The sequence below is a fragment of the Mytilus edulis genome, chromosome 5 (assembly GCF_963676685.1).
Source record: "Mytilus edulis chromosome 5, xbMytEdul2.2, whole genome shotgun sequence".
NCBI lineage: Eukaryota > Metazoa > Mollusca > Bivalvia > Mytilida > Mytilidae > Mytilus > Mytilus edulis.
In genome coordinates this window covers 48,497,415-48,519,324 of record NC_092348.1, presented here as the reverse complement: position 1 = coordinate 48,519,324, position 21,910 = coordinate 48,497,415, and the positions used below count along the sequence as shown (strand labels likewise).

Below are 21,910 nucleotides of genomic sequence, written 5' to 3'. Positions count from 1 at the left end.
TACAATTACATTTAATTCATTGTGTAAATGTCTCTGGTTGATCTAAGTCTTCAAAATCGTTACATGACTGGTGTCCAATATATTTCAATTCCAATCTTAATCATCTTCGACATTCTTTTGTGACAATTTAAAGCGTATTAATTCTGTCAACTGTTTCATCCATTGATAGAATAGTTGACTTCTTGTTTCACATTTTATTTAGAAATTTTTAGAAGTTATTTTATATCGACATTGAATTTACTACAATCTAAACTTGTGAGTAAGATTCACTGTTTTTTTTTAGATCGTCACATCATTGAATAATTGTTAACGAATAAATTATGATCAAATAAATCAGACAACTTTTTTTTATCAAGTCCTTATTGAATGAAAATTCGTAGAGCAATGGTTTTTAGGATTTTATCAATTCAATGTCCATCGTATGATCAAATAAATCAGACAACTTTTTTTTATCAAGTCCTTATTGAATGAAAATTCGTAGAGCAATGGTTTTAGGATTTTATCAATTCAATGTCCATCGTATTTAATACACGGCCCATCCACGTAGTTCGAATACCTGTATCTGGAACATTTATGTATGCATACATACATGCGTGTGTAGGTAGTTTATTATCGTTGAGTAACAAAAATACCGATCTCTGAGGAAAATTCAAAACGAAAATTCCCTAAACAAAATTTAAAATCAAGACTTCAAACATTGTAAACAAATAGATAACAAACAAGCCTTTAATACCAAAAAGTATGTTTTGACTAGTATACGATGAAAAATAAATGGGATGAATATTGTCTATGAACAAGTCTTTTATTTTGATACATATAAAAAAATTAAACAAATTGTAAAAACATATTGAAAATGATTTTCCTTTCAGGTAAAAAAGAAAGTTAATAAGATGACTTTTAATGTCTAAAGGATTAAATAGTTCTATGTTTTCAATAAAAGTCTTTTTTAACAGATTCGACTGGAGGAAGGATTTATTATACGATTGGAAAAATAATACGATCTTCAACATTCGAAGGAAAATTTACAGAAGAAATTCAAGCATACGGTCATCAGTATTCATGGTATAAAGTAACTGGAATTGATTTACATGGCGAATTTGTGTATTACTCGGACAATGTGTGGAACGACGTGTATAAAGTAAACAAATCTGGAGGAACAAATGTCAGAGCGGCTTATGTTTACAATAACGCTGGAGACGTAAGGACATATAATGGAAAAGGTAAGTAAGAATTGAAAAGAAAAAAAATATTACATTATGTTTTCAATTCTTGTATGTTTGATGAAATAGATATATCTTTTGCCTTTTGAAGTATGATAAAAAAAAAAAAATTGTCCTACAAATGTACATTTTTGCAAATATTTGTTCATATAAGCAAATTAATAAGGGTATGAGAAGCTGAACATATTCGTTGAATGTTTCAGTTATTCAGGATCCATGCAATGTATACAGAAGTGTGAACGATGCCGAGAAGCGTTCCACAGGATTTTATGTTGACTGGACGGTAGATGATCCCATAAGTGATGAAATACTGGAAGAAGATTGGTATAGATTTTTCAGCGATAATGGTGATGATATGCCGACATCCCCTCCGGGAATAAAGAATTGTGGAACAATTAACCCTCTTTGGTTAAATGGTACGTTTTGTTCAATTATATGATACTTTGCTCTTGTCGACGGACCCGTAGTCGTTGGCTTGGGAATATTATTGGGTCTCCTTTCAACTTACATTTTCTTAAAAAGTCAATTGTTATTGTAGCAATAATCTACTGTAAACTAAAATATAATACAATATCTTAATGGATAATAAGCTTTCACACTGGCAGTTAAAGAAGTAAGTAAATCCTAGGTGTTGGAAATATTTTTTAAATGAAGATCTCACCAAGAAACTGAAATTTCGCGCAATTTAAACAAATCTCGATAACCTGATGAAACACTGGAATCAAATAAAAAAGGTTGTCTACATTTTATTTGTTAAACAAAGCAATTGTGTGTGCTTTTACAGGATCTCTACCAACTTTTGTTGATGGGAATATGACTGCTATAGCCTGTATGCAAACAAACAACAGTGTTTGTGAACAGTCTTCTAATATTGTAATAAGAAATTGTGACGGGTATTATGTATACCATCTACCACCATCAACCTCAAATTCATCGTATTGCTTTGGTAATGTATAACGTTAACAGTTATATTAACATGATTAAGTTTGTACAACAACTTGGTAATAATCTGAAAGTTGATATTTAATCATATTTGTTAATGAAACATTACGAAAAAACTTTAAGTAGCTTTAGGAAATAAAAAATATGTGAACTGCATGTTTTAAATATTTGATATGTTATCACCCAACCAAAGATAAAAAATGATTTTTACATTTCACATTATACAGTTTATTCACAGAAAATGACCGCATCATATCTATTTCAAGTTAGAACAAGGGGGTCCCTGTTGATTTTGTAATATTCTCTAGCTGTGCTTGGTAAAGAACCTTTCATGTATATGTTTATGGTAAAATTGTAACTCTTTGTTAGTCTCTTACCCGTAAAGCCGAAAGGGGGTACAATTTTTCCCACCTATTATCTGTAAGAATTTATTATTCTTAAATCATTTGACTTGATATTTTGTGTAAAGTCGTGGTAAATGAAGGTACATATCGAAGTTGGAGTTTTGATATTTATTTAATATAATGTAATTAAAATAAGATTAATGCCAGCAATTTTTCTAGTTGAACAATAATTGTTTTGTAATGTAAGGGCTTTGGACTTAATGAAGTTCGCTGGTCATGATTTGGAATTTTTGTCAGATTTTCGGAATCCTCTGGTTTTATCCATTTAATGCCTTTAAAAATTTTGCCCATTGACCCCCATTTTTCTTTTAATAAATCTTTAACATGTATAATGATAAGCCATCTGTAAAAGATATATAAAATTTTAATTATTTTTTAAAAGTATTTGAGAACTAAGACTTGTCAATGATAAAGCTATGAAAAGAGAGAATATTTTACCACCAACATCTCGAAAACAAGCACATTGACCTATATATACTTTTTTGCTCTTTTGATTCCTTTATTAATACCCTATCAATATAAACTAGTGTTTGAAAAGTTAATTTTTTGAAACTGAGAAGCGAACTCCCTTAAAAAAAGGTTTGTTTTGTGTATTTTAAAATCATATTCTAAACAAATTGATGGAGAAATCGAAATTCTAAATTATTCAAGAAGCAATTCTTACCAATTATAATAGAAATTCACTAGATATCAAAAAGAAGATGTGATATGATTGCCAATGGGACAACTCTCTACACGAGACTAAATGACACAGAAACAGCCATAGGTCACCGTACGGCCTCCAAAGCCTATACCGCAAAGCTAAAGAAAACCCCGAAATCACAAAATTATAAAAAAAACCCAGTACAGACGAGTAAACTAGCAGCCTATTAAATGATGGAAAAAAATTAACGGAACAAAATATGTAACACTGCTACTAACGACAACCATTGAACTACAGGGTCCTGACTTGGGACAGGCACCTACATACAGAATGGGGAGGGGTTAAACATGTTAGCGGGATCCAAACTTCCTAACCTTGTACAGTAAACTTAAGCACGAGTTATAGAAATCAGTTGAAAAGGCTTCACTCATCCGATGGGTACACATAGAAATAGAACTGATTCTAAATTGAATAGTTGTCCCATTTACGTAAGGAAAATTATACTGCATATACAATATCCTCTATCTAACTACCTGTTTTATTCCAAAATTTTTGGTGATCATAATGCATGTTATGCTTAAGTAAAATTTCATTCTGGCAAATCAAACCTTGTTGTAAATGATTATTTCAATATGCGGTAATGTTTTAATTCAAATATATTAGAAAATTAAGCTACTAATAATGTTTTCTTCTTCAGGAAGTGGCCCGGTAAAATGTCCTAATGAAATGTCGTCAGAAACGGAACACTATCCAGGTTGCAGTTGTAAGTTTTAAGAATATGATTTTTTTATGTTTTCTGATGTATTAATAAAAAAGAGTATATAAAAAGTTTGTTGCAATTCTTCCTAGTTGCCCAATATATATATAATACAGTTAATATCTATATTAAAAGAACGGAAGACACTGAGGCAACATTAAAACACATACATCGATTAGAGACTGACAACGGCTTGGAAACAAACGAAATATGACGAAAAGAAAAATGACCATTACACGTCCAAAGAACAAACAAAATATGCTAAAGGAACCCCCAAAAAATTCTATGGGAACCGAAGAGCTCCAAAATGCCATGGTCCAGCGCCAATAGAGTCATGTTGCTCAGGGTAATATACACACTTGCTAATAACTATCTTTCTGTGAATTCACAATCCAGGAAATAGTAGATATAACTCGTCTAAACATCAACCCAACAATGTTAGATCTGTAAATTTGCTTTCGCAAATTTTTGGTTCTTCCCTTGTCGGGATTCGAACCCATGCTACTGTGATATCGTGACACCAAATCGCCTGCACTGCAGCCGTCCCGCTAGACCACACAACCACCTGGGCTCTCTATATATAAAAGATCAATCGACTCATGATGGCGTCTAGAATATCTCAAGAGGTACACAACTAGCTTTGCATATTAGAGCCCTTCGTTCAATATTTTACAAAAAAGCATCAACTTTAATCGCTTTTAAAAGAACTCATCAATTCAGTTACTGGGATATCATATCAACTTGGAGATACACGAATAAAATTCATATGCTGGCGCTGCTGGAATTTTTGTACCTCATGGATGAAAGTCGTGATCTAACGCAGAATGAGGTACCGTTGTATTCTTTATTTCAAGTTCAACATATAGATACGTGCAACAAAGTCACGAAACTCGATTATTCAATATGAAGACATCACCTATAAAGGCTAATGTAATGTATAATTACAGGATCATGTTACCTTTTATAAACTTCTTCAAGGAAAGCCCTTTTCAGAATGCGAATTTTCAGCAGCATGTTTCTAATTTTGAATTTAATTTAACCTAAAATACATGTGTTTATGTAATGCTCACACCAGGATCTTTAAAACGTTAATAAGGCTACTAGAGTTGGTTAAATACATGTTTTTAAAAGTTGAATATGCTTACATGTAACTAATCTTTAATAGTATTCTCTCTAAAACATATGTGTTGAGATAGTCAAAAGCATTACACTTTATTTTATAAACTAAGTAATATTTACAATATATTTAAAGTATTCTGTACAGGTCAAGGTTATCTGCTCCAATCCAGGATTTTTTTGTTCATTAGTTTCATGGCTTCTGACATTTTTCCAATTTGACCTACTAAACAAACATTTATCAATTATTAGTTTGCTACCTTACTTCTAAACGTGAAGTGTGCAATACAGGATGTTCATCAATCAACAATAAACCAATGTAGTAATATGTTTTCCATGTATTTTATTAATAAGACAAGATTTCTTAAAATCGATTTGAAAAACGTTACATCCTTCAAACTTAAACGGATATCAATTATATTCAAGTCTCAAACAAGAGAACAAATACAATGCTCAATTTTCAAAAGCATGTTTAAATTAATTTATTATAGGAAAAAAGAAAAAAAGTTGATTTCCTTATCATATAGTTTGCCGTTAGGTAAATTTTTAAAGACACGAATGTATATTTTGATTCCCCACTTGTAACATGGTCATTATCAACTACCCTTAAAAGAAGTAAAATTAAGATAACGCTATTATATTTTGATGTTGATCAAAACTAGCTACAGATGTTCTTTAATGTATCAACAATCGGAATAAAAAAATAATAAAATGTTTTGCTAGCTTTTATCTAACATCACGTTAATAATTTCGAAGTGTGAATGTTTTAGCAAACTTTCCAACAGACACCATGTCGGTAGAGGTAAAAGCAGTTTTAATAGAAGGGGAAAGCTTTGGAAAAATTGGAATTTATGAGCCAACACCGAGCTTGATACCAATTTTCAAATGCGAATTCGATGACAAATCAAACGGAACGTATGGTTATGATGTTTATTGGTATATATGTGCAAAACATGTAAAGAATAGTACAAACTTGCTATTTGAAGATATTGATGATGCGGTTGTTCTTCGCGAGGCTGATTGGATTGGAAAATTCAAAATGAACATGGAGGTATGGCTGCTTTTTATAATTTCGTTTCTTGACATTTGATATATATACTTATGTATATGTATAATTAGCTCCTGAGAATCTTTCTTCATATAGTGTGTTCATGCCACATGTGGAGCAGGATCTGCTTACCCTTCCGGAGCACCTGAGAGCACCCCCAGTTTTGGTGGGGTTCGTATTGCTTATTTTTTAGTTTTCTATGTTGTTTCATGTGTTCTATTGTTTGTCTGTTTGTCTGTTTGTCTTTTTCATTTTAAGCTATGGCGTTGTCAGTTTATTTTCGATTAATGAGTTTGACTGTCCATCTGGTATCTTTCGTCCTCCGTTTACAGTTGTCATAAAGCTCTGGCTGTTTATGACGTCTTTACACTAAATCCATTTGATGTTGGATGTGTACGGATTGACAGTTTAGTCTTAGATACATGATTTTTTTATTAGTTGTTAGTGTCTTTGAACTAACTGTCAGATAACTACGAGTACTCTCAGATCTGTTCCTAGTGTCTTTTTGTTGTCGGGATGTATAATTTCATGGCCACGTCCACTTGTATTGTTGTCCATCTGATGAGTTAAGCCTTTTTCAACTGATTTTTATAGTTTGTTCTTAAGTTGTACTGTAGTACCGCTGTCCCAGATTAGGGGGAGGGTTGGGATCCCGCTAACATGTTTAACTCTGCCACATTATTTAAGTATGTGCCTGTCCCAAGTCAACAGCCTGTAATTCATTAGTTGTCGTTTGTTCATGTGTTACATATTTGCTTTTCGTTCATTCTTTTATATAAATAAGACCGTTAGTTTTCTCGTTTGAATTGTTTTACATTGTCATGTTGGGGCTTTTTATAGATGACTATGCGGTATGGGCTAAGCTCATTGTTGAAGGCCGTGCGGTGACCTATAGTTGTTAATGTCTGTGTCATTTTGGTCTCTTGTGGACAGTTGTCTCATTGGCAATCATACCACATCTTCTTTTTTATAAATCTGTTGTATAAATTGTATTCATATAAAAATGGTGTCAATTCATGTGTACCCTAAAGATTCTGTACTCGGTTCCTTCCTTTTCATTTACTAATATGACCGATATTGTGGAAAATATCATATTAGTTTATTCGCAGATGAAACCTATTTATATGCCATTATTGATGATGATAACGATACAGTTGCTAATTTATAAATTGATACACCTGGGAGAATAAAAAAATGGGCTCTTACTTTTAATAAAAATAATTTCAAAGTCAATGTAAGCTAGGACTTAATTTTGATAGTAACTCTAGTTTGAAAGTACATGTAAGTGCCATTTATAGGAAAATTTATTTCAAACTAGTTGAATGTTGGATCGAAAAACACTGATTACTTTTTTGTTTGTTTGCCTTATTTTAGAAAATGTCTTTTTATGGGAAAATTGGACTTTACAAGAAACTACAATATCTGAAAATGTGAAAACTGATTTTATTGCTACAACATTAACCTTTATTTCAACAGATAAAATGTGCCATACGAATGAGAAACTCAAGACAGTCAACACCCGGACCATATCTGTATAGTCCTCTTTTCAGAGCAGGATTGTTTGTAAGCTTTTTTAAATTCATTTTGGTGTCAATCTGCAGAAAACATATGCGATTGTAAAATGAAAAAAAAACCAAAAAAAAAACATGCAAAATACAAATTTTTAAGAACAAGCAATCTATACGGTAAATGTATCCATTACATGCAATAGTTTTAGCTTACGTATTATTTTGAATTTTTGAAATACTAAAGCTTTCCTACCTCAGGCATAGATTACCTTAGCTGTAATTGGCAAAACTTTTTGGAAATTTGGTCCTCAATGCTCTTCCTCTTCGTACTTAATTTGGCCTTTTTTTAAAACTTTTTTGGATTCGAGCGTAACTGGTGAGTCTTTTGTAGACGAAACGCGCGTCTGGCGTAAATACAAAAAAGTCCTGGTGTATATGATGAGTTTATTTTTATCCCAAGTATAGCGTTACAAGATTTTGTTTTGATAAATGATATTTTAAACCTTTTGCGAATTTTTCATAGAAAATAACTATTTTTTTCATTTTAATTTGATGATAGAAGTAATATTTAAAACGAATAACAACGACTAATTAGCATGCATAAACGGCCTGCAGAGCTCTGTACTAAAGTCAAATGATTTTATCCAATTATAGGCTCAGCAGCAAGACCCCTTTTGTTACTATCTGTGATACCGCGTATCTGGAATTTTTATCAGTCACGTGATTTCATCGAGTCAGGTAGTTATTAAGCACCTGTGTGAAATCTTCTGTTTATTAATTAGAAGGTGGAGCTTTTAAATCTAAAACCTCTACCTTCAGAATGAAGTCGTATGAAATAAAAAAAATGAAAAACGGACGAGAAATTTTCAAACTACAACATTTTACACTAGTAGCCCGATTTCAGTCTGAAACGGTAATTTTGGTCTGATGATATCTTAATTGACTGGATTTACTGCTAGACAAAAACGTTCAGATTTTTAAGACCGTAAAGGCGCCGTTCCGATCGATAGTCTCATCAGGTAAATTAGTCCGTTAAGGCATGTCAAGATTGTCAAGACTGAATCTTCTAGCGAGCTGTTTAGACCAGTTAAGACCCGTTAAGAACGTGTCAGACCAAAACAGATCAAATCTAAAAATTAACGTTCAAAATTGTCAGACCTTGTTTAATTCCGTTCAGTATGCCGGTATGATACCACGAGTTACGCCCCTTCTGCTTAATTAGTGCATTTTAAATTAATTATATATTTATTTGAAGTTAAAGTTTTGTCATGATTATAGCTCTCGAATAAATAATAATAATAAAAAAAGTAATTAAAGGTTAAATCTTCTGTTGATTCTTTATTTCTGTTGTTGTTTTGTTGAGATACTAATAAATTATTCGTCTACATATGTTGCTATTTTTTTAATAAATATTAGATTATTTATTTATATTAACTATAAAATGCAAGGGCGTATGTTAATTATATACACACAAACATGTTTCCGATATATTTAACCTTAAAATGTGTGAAACCTTTTTGAACATATTTTTCGTATTTGAAAATTAGAAACGGAAAAATCTTAAACGTAACCTAAAAAGGGCGATGTTGTATAATTGCCAACGAGACAATTCATAGAAATGTTCAAGCGAAAGCAAATTAACACATGCGTATTTTTGTTTTAATTCGTATTCTGTTGATATGTCCTACTTTACTATTACCGTTCTAGCTGGGTTTCTTTTTTTTTTAAATTATTTTCGTGCTAGTTACTCTGTTAAACTCGGAAACGCTTCTATTACCATAGCTTTGTACTGTACAACATATCATTAATTTAAACAATTATTGATTTGACACAATTGTGCGTCTAAAAACCACCAAGCTCGGCATAGTACATAAAGCTAATCATGATACTGCATTCAGTCTGTGTCGAGACAGTGTTAAAACTATAAATAAAGTATCACCGTATAAAGATTTTCATTCAAACAATTAATGTATCCTTCTGTTTATTTTCTAATCCATGTGATATAGCACCAGTGGCAGATTAATAATAATTAACCGTTGGCACATATCTGTGTTTTGAAAGAATATGTACAAATATATGTTTAATGTCGATAATGGTAATAACATCTATATTTGGATATCTCTCCATTCCAAAAATTAGTACTCACAAAAACATTATTTGTGGATGTTTTTTCTTATTTTTCTTCGAGAACGTCTATTTGTGAATTTATTCAGCAACAAATTAAACTGGCTATTTTTTTTAATACCATACATGACAATATTTGTTTTTTTTTAAACGGAATGTCGTATTTATAAAGATAAAAACCATATATAGTTATCAAAAGTACCAGGATTATAATTTTATATAGATGATGAAATATAAAGAACATTTTGATTGATTGTTTCGTTGTTTAACATCCAGTGGCAAATATTTGATAAATTTAAGGCAGGCAAATATTTAGTATAAAGATAAATGGTAAAAAAATAAAAGATATAGAAATATAGAAGTGATGATCTGAGCTCCCCTCCCCTAACAGAAACTCACTGGTACTTGCATATAGTCATCTCTAAAAAAAATCTGGATCCGCCCTTGCTATATATGGAGTAAACTAAAATAAATCTGTTTTAGTTAAAATGCTTGAGTTCAATGGCACGTGCTAGTAATCAACCGGGTCAACAGGTAACAAAATCAATGATCCATAACGCAAGAAGTAGATATTTTACAATATACAATAAAATGGTACCGTACGGCTAAAAGTAAAAAAGAATTGATGAATTTGTGTATACGTAAACTATTAGTGTTTAAGCTGTTGATCTTTGACCGTCAGTTTTAATATATGCTATGTATGTTTTATATTCAATAACATAATGAATCTGTAATTAGTATAGCTTAGTATGTATAGTTTAAAGATCTTTATAATATATTAAATATTTCTTAACCATATACCAAAAGATAATGCTTAATATTTGAGCGATGCATGGCAAACCATTGTTTAGTTAAGAGAGCCTTTAAATTGTGTCAGTTATATAAAAAGTAAAAACACAAAAATACTGAACTCCGAGGAAAATTCAAAAAGGAAAATCAAAAATCAAAAGGAAAAATCAAAAGTCCAAGCACATCAAACGAATGGATAACAACTGTCATATTCCTGACTTGGTACAGGCATTTTCTAATGTAGAAAATGGTGGATTGAACCTGGTTTTATAGCTAGCTAAACCTCTCACTTGTATGACAGTCGCATCAAATTCCATTACATTGTCAACGATGCATGAACAAAACAAACATACTCAAAGAGTAAAAATGTCAAAAATAGGGGTACAACAGTCAATATTGTGTTATCATCTTAATATCACTACATAAACAACAAATGTAACTAAGTAGCACAAAAAGGCATACATCAAATTCAACATTCTCAATTTGCTTTTCCTATACGGCTGAATTTATCTATGTAAAGTCTACCCATAAATGAAAGAAGGTTTTCATTACTGGTGTAAAATTGCGCGTTTGAAATTCGCACAGGTAGACATAAAAATAATTTTGTCGTATGACGGCATACATAAATGCAGACTCACGTAAAGTAGATATAACAAAAACCAGATTTAACAGTAAAAGTAATAATAATAAATAAAACAATGGTGTGGTTCAAAGTATGACGGGATACATAAGTACAGTTTCACGTCAAATGTATATCATAAAAAAACAGACGAAACAGAAAAAGTAGTTTTATTGAATAAAATAGTTTTGTCATTCATAGTATGTCAAGATCCTTAAGTAAAAGTAATATCAATAAATGAAATAATTTTGCCGTTCAAAGTATGTGGTTTTACATAACCACAGAGTCACTTCAAATGAATATCTAAAAAAGACATATAAAAGAATACTATAATACGTAATTAAGATGATAACAAACGTCAGTACGCAAAATCTATACTTCAAGACCATCTTGTATTATTTGTGAAGTTGATACGGAATATTTATCAACAAGTTCTGGGTATCTTCCGATGAACTTTTTTAGAAAAAGGACGAGACGTTCTTTGACATATCCCTGGTTCATCAATTTTCTGCTCAGACACTGGTGACGTTTTACAAAGTCTGAATAGGAGCTGCAAGCTCTTGAATACCTAATAAGTTGGGAAATGTATATTCCATATGCAGGTGAAGTTGGTATATTACTACTAAGGTGGGGGAAATTGATAATTTCAAAATTAAAATCGTCTCGTTTGTCATAGATTCTGGTACTGAGTTGACTGTGTATGTCAAATTCGAGGTATAAGTCTAAAAATGAGGCAGAGGAAGCCGTGTCTGTGGTCTCTTTAATTTCTAGTTCTGGTGGGTATATTAATGGAATCCAATCAGAAAAGTTCGGATTGTTAATGGAAAGAACATCATCAATATATCTGAAAGTGAAATTAAATAACCTGGCTTCTTTGATCTTCTTGTTTTTGACAAGTGTCTTAAGGAACTCCGATTCATATGAAAATAAGAAGAGGTCGGCAAGGAGAGGCGCACAGTTCGTTCCCATAGGAATGCCGACAATTTGTTGAAAAAGTCTACCTCCAAATTCAACAAATATAACAAATATGTTGTCAATAAGAAACTCCAGCATACTGATCACTTGTTCCTGTGGTTGGTATTTGTATTATATTTATTTGGCAAATTGTATCACTATTCATGCATTTTATATTTCACAACTATATATACTATAAGTTGTGAATTGTGATCAATTGTTGGTTGCTTATAGTCGAGTGGTTAATTGTACATGCATGTTCAGGACCAGAACTGTGATTTTATGACATGGAACCCACCAGGGTAGTGTTCATGCGGTATAATATTTAAGAGTTACTTAAATTTCAATAACATGAACATTAATTTTGAATAAATCGAAATATTACGGAAGCTAGACGCATGGATCACACGGACTTCATTTATTTTCAAAACGCCGTGTAGAAATACCGCTTTAGGACTTCTTAGTGCACTAAGAAAGTTTTTGCACTAAGGACACTAAAACGATGTTTTAAGATCACAAACAACATAGATATAAGAGGATATATGTAAATACCTCATATCTATAAAGTTAGGAATCAATAGATATTGTAATTTTGAAGTTTTGAGATGATTTTTTAATCAACGCGTGACACTCGGCAAGTGACCAACGGCTTATTGCAAATTCCCGAATCATCATGTTCAATCAATCTTATCCAATAAACAATTGTCTTTTGGTCGTTACTAATTGATTAATAAATGGTTGTTGTTGAATACACCTAAACGTTTAGCGTGGTATAATTTCAAGTTTATGATAGAAAAATGAAAAAATGAATTTTGTGTTTACTTTGCATTTGTTTTATTTGGTCTTTGAGGAAATTGCTATGTAAGCGTATTTTTTTTAATTAAAGAAGCCAATTTCGAGATACAAATTGAGAAAAAAATGCTTTTGAGATTTCATTTTCTTATTTATAAAACAAGAGTTTACATACTATCATTATACCTTGAAAGACATATGAGAGTATGTGGCGTGGGTGGAGTCTCCAAAATCCGATTACAAATTAGTAATATAGAAAAATTCTAAGTGGTAAATATTTTATATTACGTTTTAAAAAGAGAATATAAATCATAACTGTCTTCTGGATCGATAACTTTATAACTGATGTCAATGCTTTTTTTGACAATTCATCTTTATTTCAACAATTGAAGATGAATACCATTTTATTTTATAATGTAATAAGCATAGTGATGTAAGAAATACAATTCACAAGTGTGGAGAACTAAATAATTTAATTAACTTAATCATATGACTATAAAGCCCGTTCTGTCATTATTAAGAGACGCTAAAGAACTGGACAAATGTGGAAATATATGATTTTAAGATTTGAAATTAAATGAAATTGGTGTCACAAATGGTATGTCTGCTTGTACTTGAAAAATTGTATTTAATTTAGCATATTTTTTGCTTTTATAACCGTTTGTTTTAAACTGTTCTAAAAGTATTTTCCGGTTAAAGGCGGGTCCCGAGTAAACCAGTTTAATACCGATGAATCGATCAGGTTTCACATGATGTTTAACAAAATAATGTAGACAAATCTAGACATTTTTTTTCTGTTGAAATGTGCAAAGTTTATCGAAATTAAAAAAAAGGATATTTCCTTTCAAGTAATCTAAATTTATGTATATGTCATCAATGTCATTGATTACATTATTGAAACTGGAAAACTAAAATGAGGATAATATGTTCGTGAATATAGATATATTTTTTTAAAGGTTTTTATTGGGGAATGCTTGTATTACCATAACAAGCTACAGCAAAAATTAAATAAACCGACAAAATGAGCTTGACGCTATCTGTCTTACGTCAAATTCATTTTTACACGAATTAGTTTATGTATCAAGAACTATAAATTAAAGGATAGAACCATTTAGAATTCTGAATATTTTAATTGACTAATACATGAAAGACTTAGATTATACGTATTTAATAAAAGGGGGTCCAAATGTAATTTTTGAACAATCATCTTCTTAACTTTCGCAAATGGTTTTTTTAACTGTCTGTTAATATTAAAATTGAAAATGACCCAGTCCTGTTCTCCAATTTTACATGTGATAGCTGTTGGTTTAAACTATTAAGATCAAACTAAGCAGAGAAAGGAAAATGGACTAAAATAAAAATTGAACGAATGACTCTATTCGGCAGCGTACATCAACGGAATGTAACGAATGGACTATTCGGGTTACTTCTCACGTATATACGAAAAAAACTTGTCTGTTCGTAATTTTCCGTGAATACGAAAATAACCGAAAAGTGACAGTGATTTGATCGACTACATGCGGAGAATCAACTTCCATGTCATATATTAAACCAATTGGCGAGTTATCGAAAGATGGAATGTAACGAAACCTTTGAAGTGACGACGTTGTTATTCTTTTCAAAATTACTTCCATGATGTGATTGACATTATTTGTTTAGAATTTTAAGCATAACACCATTTTTATGATATTTTCAGAAAAGAACAGCACAATAAAAATTTAGCACACTTATGGTTCTCTTTAAAATATTGACGTATAAATTGTTTTACTAAAAAAATGAAAAAATGGCTTTTCTATGTTTTGTAATGGATTATGGTGTTTACACACCTTATGATAAAACCATATCCATGATATACATGTAGGTTGTATCCGTGCGCGACTCTATCGTGTTTGCAGGTTTAAGGCTCAGTTGGGTAAAACAAAAGACTTGATAATAGGTATTTGCCTCAACTCTGATAATTACGTCGCAGAAAGTGGTAGGACCAAATACTTGTCAGCTCGGAATCTGAATAATGTGGGACTTGGAAGAGTAACATGTTTTATGGACTGTTGCTTTCAGAACTTAGACGTTTAGGTAAGGCTAAGCGTGTCGGTTTTGTGAAAAATTCCTATTATATCAAGTTTAAATGTTCTCGTCCTCAATGTATATTTAAATAGCAATTGGACGAAACGAAACAGGAACCCATTTATTCCGTTTGATTAATATTATATAGTTCACCAAAACATTTGAAAACAAACCTACTTTTAAATTTACAATGTAAATACGTTGTGTCTAATGTTTTTGATTTTAGCCAAGTACCAATAGTTATTATTACACAGTGAATGAAGGGGAATCAATAAACATTACATTTACGTCAACAGTTCCGGTTGGATGTATTGCATCCCATAATGCAATAAGATCTCAATGTGACCAGAATTTCTACATATTTCGACCGACTTCTTACCCATATGGATCATCTTGCACTAATAATGTTCTTAAAAGGGATGTCCTTTTCAATGCTGAATTCTGTGGATTAAGACTTGGGAATCTCGACTGGACGGACAAGAAGTCATTGGAAGTGTATGGATATAATGACGGGATATACAATGTTAACAATAGATATGCATACATCAAACTGTCAACATCATCAATTTCAGTAAATAATAATATTTGGAAAGATGTTGATATATATCGAATAAGGGTATTTAACTTTAATTTATATTTTGTTATATATTTATTTCACATAAATTCCCTGTTTTGTGAAGTCGTTTAGACAAGCGATGGTAGAAATTTGACAAGGAGTACCAGTTTCAATTAGAAAAATTATGCAATTTCAATGACGTCACTATTGCAAAATTGAATAAGAAGAAACATAAATGTTTAACCCGACACAGATAACTATTACTGTTTATGACGTCTTTACACTAAATTCATTGGATGTTGGATGTGAACGGATTGATAATTTAGTCTTAGATGCATGATTTTTTTATTAGTTGTTAGTGGCTTTCAACCCACCATATTTTCTTTAAAAAATGTCCTGTACCAAGTCAGGAATATGGCCATTGTTATATTATAGTTCGTTTCTGTGTGTGTTACATTTTAACATTGTGTCGTTTGTTTTCTCTTATCTTTAAATGTGAATTCACATTACTATAAGACGTGTCACGGTACTTTTCTATCCAAATTCATGTTTTTGGTTTCGATGTTATATTTGTTATTCTCATCGGATTTTGTCTAACGCTAAGTCCGTTTCTGCGTGTGTTACATTTTAATGTTGTGTCGTTGTTCTTCTCTTATATTTAATGCGTTTCCCTCAGCTTTAGTTTGTTACCCCGATTTTGTATTTTGTTCATCGATTAACGAGTTTTGAACAGCGGTATACTACTGTTGCCTTTATTTTAAACTAGCTGTCAGGTAACTGCGAGTACTCCAAGATAAGTTCTTATTGTCTTTTTGTTGTTGGGATGTACAAGAACCCACGACCACTTGTATGTTTGTTCATCTGATGAGTTACGCCTTTTTCAACTGATTTTTTAAGTTTGTACTGTCCCAGGTTAGGGGAGGGTTGGGATCCCGCTAACATGTTTAACCACATTATGTATGTATGTGCCCGTCCCAAGCCAGGAGCCTGTTATTCAATGGTTGTCGTTCGTTTATGTGTTAAATATTGTTTTTCGTAATTTTTGTTTTATATGAATAAGGTCGTTTGTTTTCTCGTTTGAATTGTTTTACATTTTCATTTTGGGGCCTTTTATACTGATTATTCGGTATGGACTTTTCTCATTGTTAAAGACCGTACGGTGAGTTATATAGCTGTTAATTTCTGTGCCGTTTTGGTCTCTTGTGGAGAGTTTCAATCATACCACACCTTCTTTTTTATACTTACCATGTAATATGTACTTCAGACGCATGAAATTATTTACCGTGTTGTTTTCCTATTTATTTAGATTTTTTTGGCGTTGTTTTTGAATTACTCCAAGATTTCAGATTTTAAAATATCTCACCAGCAACTAAAATCCTTTTAACAAGAAGGACGAGTTGAACCATTCAGCCATTTAGTTTTCATAAGGCAGTTCAATACGTACAATAACACCAGTTAATAGTGTTATCATATTTCTAGATACTCTTGAAAAAAAGAGCTTAATGCCAGCCACGTACTTATGTTTTCATTGTATGAGATAAATATACACATGTATTTAAATATGTTTGGAAGGCCATATATTCTGAGATTATATTAATACTTGAATATCAGTAGTCGTATACGTTGTAATCGTAAAGTATTTTGTAGGTAACGGTCAGAGACAAAGACTCTACTTTGAAAAACAGATTATGTCAGTCGTACAACGATCCACATTTTAGGACATTTGATGGACTATACTATGACTACATGGAAGTTGGGGAATTTGTTATGTATAAAAATGACATTGGTCCATTTTGGGTATGTACTAATAAATACTAACTCTATTCATAAGGATGATATACAAAAAAAAAAACCAATCGAAACTGTATTAATACTTCAGATTGATTTATAAAACAGCACTTACAACAACGTGTTTAAAAGTTTGATATCGAACAGGATAAGATGCAGAACTAGATGCTAAGTTTGGATTTGTCTGACAAATATCGTTTATCATTTAAATCCTGTGACTTATCTTTTCATATTGATAGGTACTATTTTCTTTGTTTTGTACATTTCTAATGTTATGTTGTTTTTGAAAATCGTTACGTAAACAGACAGGGGAATAATAAACTAATCTTTTAAGTCTCTGAATATTCGCTACATCAGAAATATTCCAAAGATCTTCCGAACAAGAACCTCAGTATTTGATGAATAATCAGACAATATGAATATTTAAGCATGGCATTTTAACGATATTACAGTTAAGGCGTTTGATTTTGCCATACAGATACAATAGCATCCCTTTCCATTTCAGGTCCATGCATTATTTACAAGTTGTGGTTCTGGCTTGCCCGGTACATCTTGTCTTTGTGGAATAGCGATAAGGAGCAAAAATTCACTGTTTGTTTTACGTACATGTGAGAGGATTTCAAGAAAAGAATTACATTTGCTTCAGCAACCTGTTGTCACGCTTACGTCTTGTGACGAAAGTGATATGTCAATAAGTAACACGAACAACAACTACAAGGTGAATACAGATTTACAGTTTAAAATGACGAGAGTATAATACGAGGATGAAATTTTATTTTCTGTTTTCCCTCCATTACTCCCCCCCCAAAATAACCCAGAATGTAAATCTTGCATATAAGCTTGGGTTAACATATCTCTCCTCTAACTACCAAATGCAGCATATTCAATTAAACAGCTTACACCTCTCAGTTCGTTTTTATTTTTGTTCATTTATTCAAACAAAATGCAGTTTGTTTACAGTACAGTATCTGCCCTTTCCTTGTACAGGTTGTATTATTAATTTTATTGGTATGCTACCTATACTGCTTTTGATACAATTTACGCTACTGTTGAAAACTAACATCACATAAAACTAAAACTGATATCTTTCGATTAAGAAATAATGCATGGAGTTGAATTTATAGTGATTTTAACACAATTTAGTTGTTTGTGTCTATATATTTTACAACGAGTGATAGCGATTATTATTAACACAATTAATTGTAACATAATTACATAATGGTTTTGGCGATATCAGCCTAGAATGTAAAAATCATAAAAATCAGACTTGAAAAATTTAGAGCAATAGACGGATTGAAATCATATTTTTCAATTAAGGTGGGATGGGTGTCTTCCTCCATCTTGGATTGTAAAAAACAGAGAATCAAAGGTCCCGATTTTCCATCAAGTTAGCAAAATTTGATGCAGGAATGCAGATGTTTAATGTACATTTTCATTTAAAAGTACCAATTTATAAGAATATAACTTCTAAATATTGCTATTTTTGCAAATGTTAATTATTTTTGGTTGTTTTCACCTTTTTTAAAAATTGGCATTTTAAGGGGAGGTAACTCTAAAAAAGTGCATTTTCTGAAGGATTCTGTATGGAATTTTCCTATTTTGTATTTTAGCCGGAAAAAACGTACGGTGACCCTATCTTTTCTTTTGATATTCTCAAAGCAGTGTCTGAAAGCTATCTTTTCCTGAAGTATTTAACAATTCTATCATTTTGTTTAGTTTCTAATCACAAAATGGTGTTTTTCCTGTATAATCCATACAAAATGTGTCATTTTGTCCCGTCCTGTAGCTTGAGAAAATGTGCGGTGATCTATCATTTTTATTATATTTTTCAACATGTATCAATAGATAAAACGTTTTGGCAAAGTATGAACAAATTCTATCATTTTTATTTTAGACTCCCATACCACCTTTATAGAAAAATATTTGCTTCCAGCTCGAAGAATTAGATTTGCTACATCAGTTTTAAAAATTGCAAGTTACTACTACTGCAGTGTAACAAAGACTGTATAATTTACAATTGTATCGCCAGTGCTTCAAAATGTATATTACAGGAGTTTCATTACCTAACAGAAGCAAATACAGCATTAAAATAATCTCAATTTTAACTTCAGATAATCTTACCAATTGCAACAGAAATAAAATTCTCAATAGCTAGGCGATTCATAAGTGTGATTTCAATCAAACCATCTGTAAAAGACATACATACGGCAAAAGGTCTGTGTGGAGTTCCTAGTACAACAAAAGATTCATCAGATGACTTGACACATCGTGCACTTGGACCAATTAGTGATGAACACATTTTTGCAGATTCCTGGAGGTATTAACATCAAAATATTACATTTCACTATACTTTGTTCATGAGGATCATGTTGGTGTGAATCATTTTCGAAATACACATTAATGATTTATTCAAATTCTTAACATTATGAAAGCTATTGGTCATTAATAGGTATTTTAACATAACGTAGATACACATCGGTCATTAATAGGTATTAATTAATACGAAAATTGGACGTCAAAGTTTCTGATAAAAAAATCCCATTATCCAAAAAAACGCCATTGCAAATATTGGTATTCGCAGTCTAAAGAGTCATTAAAAGGTCTTCAGAAAGTAACTTAAATTTAAGGTTCCATGTTTTACATACAATGACTTTTAATTTCATTTGTGATAAATGAATTTAGAAAAAATCGATGCAAGCTATACTGTATTGTAGTTTTAACATGAATATGCATTATATTTGTGATTATTTTTGCCCGAGCGATTGTGAAGGCTAAAGTAGCACGAATATTATGCCTACCCGTTTTAAAACTACAATAAAGTATAGCTTACATCAATTATTTCGATTCTGATTAGGACAATTAAGGTAATTTCTACGTCCGATGTGTATAAGTGTAGGGAGCTTATTTAGGCTCTTCCATGTTTTTTTGTTTGTTTGTACACAGGCAAATGACTGGCAATGGGATTTTTTTTAGAGGGATGAGTTTTGAACGGTTGTCGTATCTAAGTCAAATATGCCAATTTCGAATTGCAACACATGACAGCAATAATAAATGAATTAGTAACAATATGTGCATCATTTAAGAGTTTGGAAGTGTTTCAAATTAATTTAAAATATTAAATGCATGCTAATTTGATAAAATTCATTATTTTGTAGTAGTCAATATACGCATGTGCAAACAAATTTTATTGGATTTAGAGCATGGGTTCATTCACACAGCGAAAGAAGGAAGTCATATTATAATTGTTTTGAATAAACACATGTCTAGTGCATATGTTATAATCTAAAAACAAAAACCTTGTTATAGGATCACCGAAGGTATGGTTGAGGAGCAGCTATTTGTTGAAGAACCCGCATTCCTAAAGAAAGACAACGATGTTTATGAACAGATTGTAGTTGTTGAAAACATTGAGAAGAATCCCAACTTAAAAACATTTTGCGCATGTGAACAACAAGCTGGCAGTACCGACTCACTAGATGACTTTAACAGCGTACATTGTAATTTGACAGATAGCACTGAGCAATGTTCAGGTTCACCAAGCTCATCCGGCGCATATGTTCAATACCAATCTTGCTTTCAGCCTCTACGAAAAAGACGATCCGTAAATTTTCCTCATAAACTAAGTAAACGAAGTTTAAATAATAATGATGACGAGATTGATTTCAAGCCATTAGCGTACAGTGATGACGTCAATGAAACAGAGATTGAGGTAATTTCAATTTCCAGACTGAGTAAGACTTTTTGTATTTCTACGATAAAACAATGTTAAAAGAATAACAAATTAATAATAAATTTTGAACAGACAGTAAAGCAAATTTACCTCTGTATTAATTTGGCTGTTAAAGGTGGTACCTAACACCTTAACTAAAATTAATTTAGCTCGTTTAATTTTCTTAAATTTTTGACAAAGTATTTACTTTGACCCTTTGACAAAAATATAAAAAATAAAATAAATGAAATAACCGTTTTATCAGAAAAATTACACTGGTTATATAGCAGTTTGAAATATAATCATTGAGAAGTTTAATATTTCCTTTAGGACACAACGTCATTTAAACGTTCTGCTGATTTTACAGAGTTATCTCCCTGTAGTGTTAGGTATTATCTTAAAAGAAATAATTGAAAATGTTCACATTTGTGGTAAGAAAACGCATTTAGAAACAACATTGCGTGTATGTATACTACATGTACTTTCTTTTACAGTCAACAGCAACCTTTCGAAATGGTTGGACATCAGACAGAGCATATAACATATGTTTCAACAGCATAAACGATGCGTTGCAGAATGATATGTACAAGGATTATGTTGATGTACCTGTCGAAAAGTTCATAGAAGCGTGTGTTAAGGATATAGAAGTATATATATATTTTTCATTATTGAAAAACGGGGATACGAAAACAAACCTTTTCCATTTACAAGGAGAAACGTTTGCACAGAACCAGAATGGATCTTATAAACAGTTAATATAAAATAATATCAGACAATATTTACTATCACGAACTCTGCTTTTTTTTTAACTTGCGTTTAAAGTTTTCCTCATTTGCACAAAACATTAATTGGTACATGTAGAAAATTTCATGAAAAG

At 31.4% G+C, this 21,910-nt stretch overlaps 1 protein-coding gene across 1 annotated transcript in view; it reads left to right on the top strand.

The window, feature by feature from the left end:
• Nucleotides 1–21,910, top strand: part of LOC139523835 (von Willebrand factor D and EGF domain-containing protein-like) — a 41,038-nt gene that overhangs the window by 12,393 nt on the left and 6,735 nt on the right. Inside the window, exons 5-16 of the mRNA XM_071318164.1 lie at nt 954–1,220; nt 1,424–1,636; nt 2,005–2,166; nt 3,907–3,972; nt 5,853–6,133; nt 7,607–7,693; nt 15,207–15,596; nt 17,184–17,333; nt 17,830–18,042; nt 19,436–19,641; nt 20,631–21,033; nt 21,528–21,680. Coding sequence (XP_071174265.1) covers nt 954–1,220; nt 1,424–1,636; nt 2,005–2,166; nt 3,907–3,972; nt 5,853–6,133; nt 7,607–7,693; nt 15,207–15,596; nt 17,184–17,333; nt 17,830–18,042; nt 19,436–19,641; nt 20,631–21,033; nt 21,528–21,680 — 2,591 coding nt within the window. The remainder of the gene's footprint in view (nt 1–953; nt 1,221–1,423; nt 1,637–2,004; nt 2,167–3,906; nt 3,973–5,852; nt 6,134–7,606; nt 7,694–15,206; nt 15,597–17,183; nt 17,334–17,829; nt 18,043–19,435; nt 19,642–20,630; nt 21,034–21,527; nt 21,681–21,910) is intronic.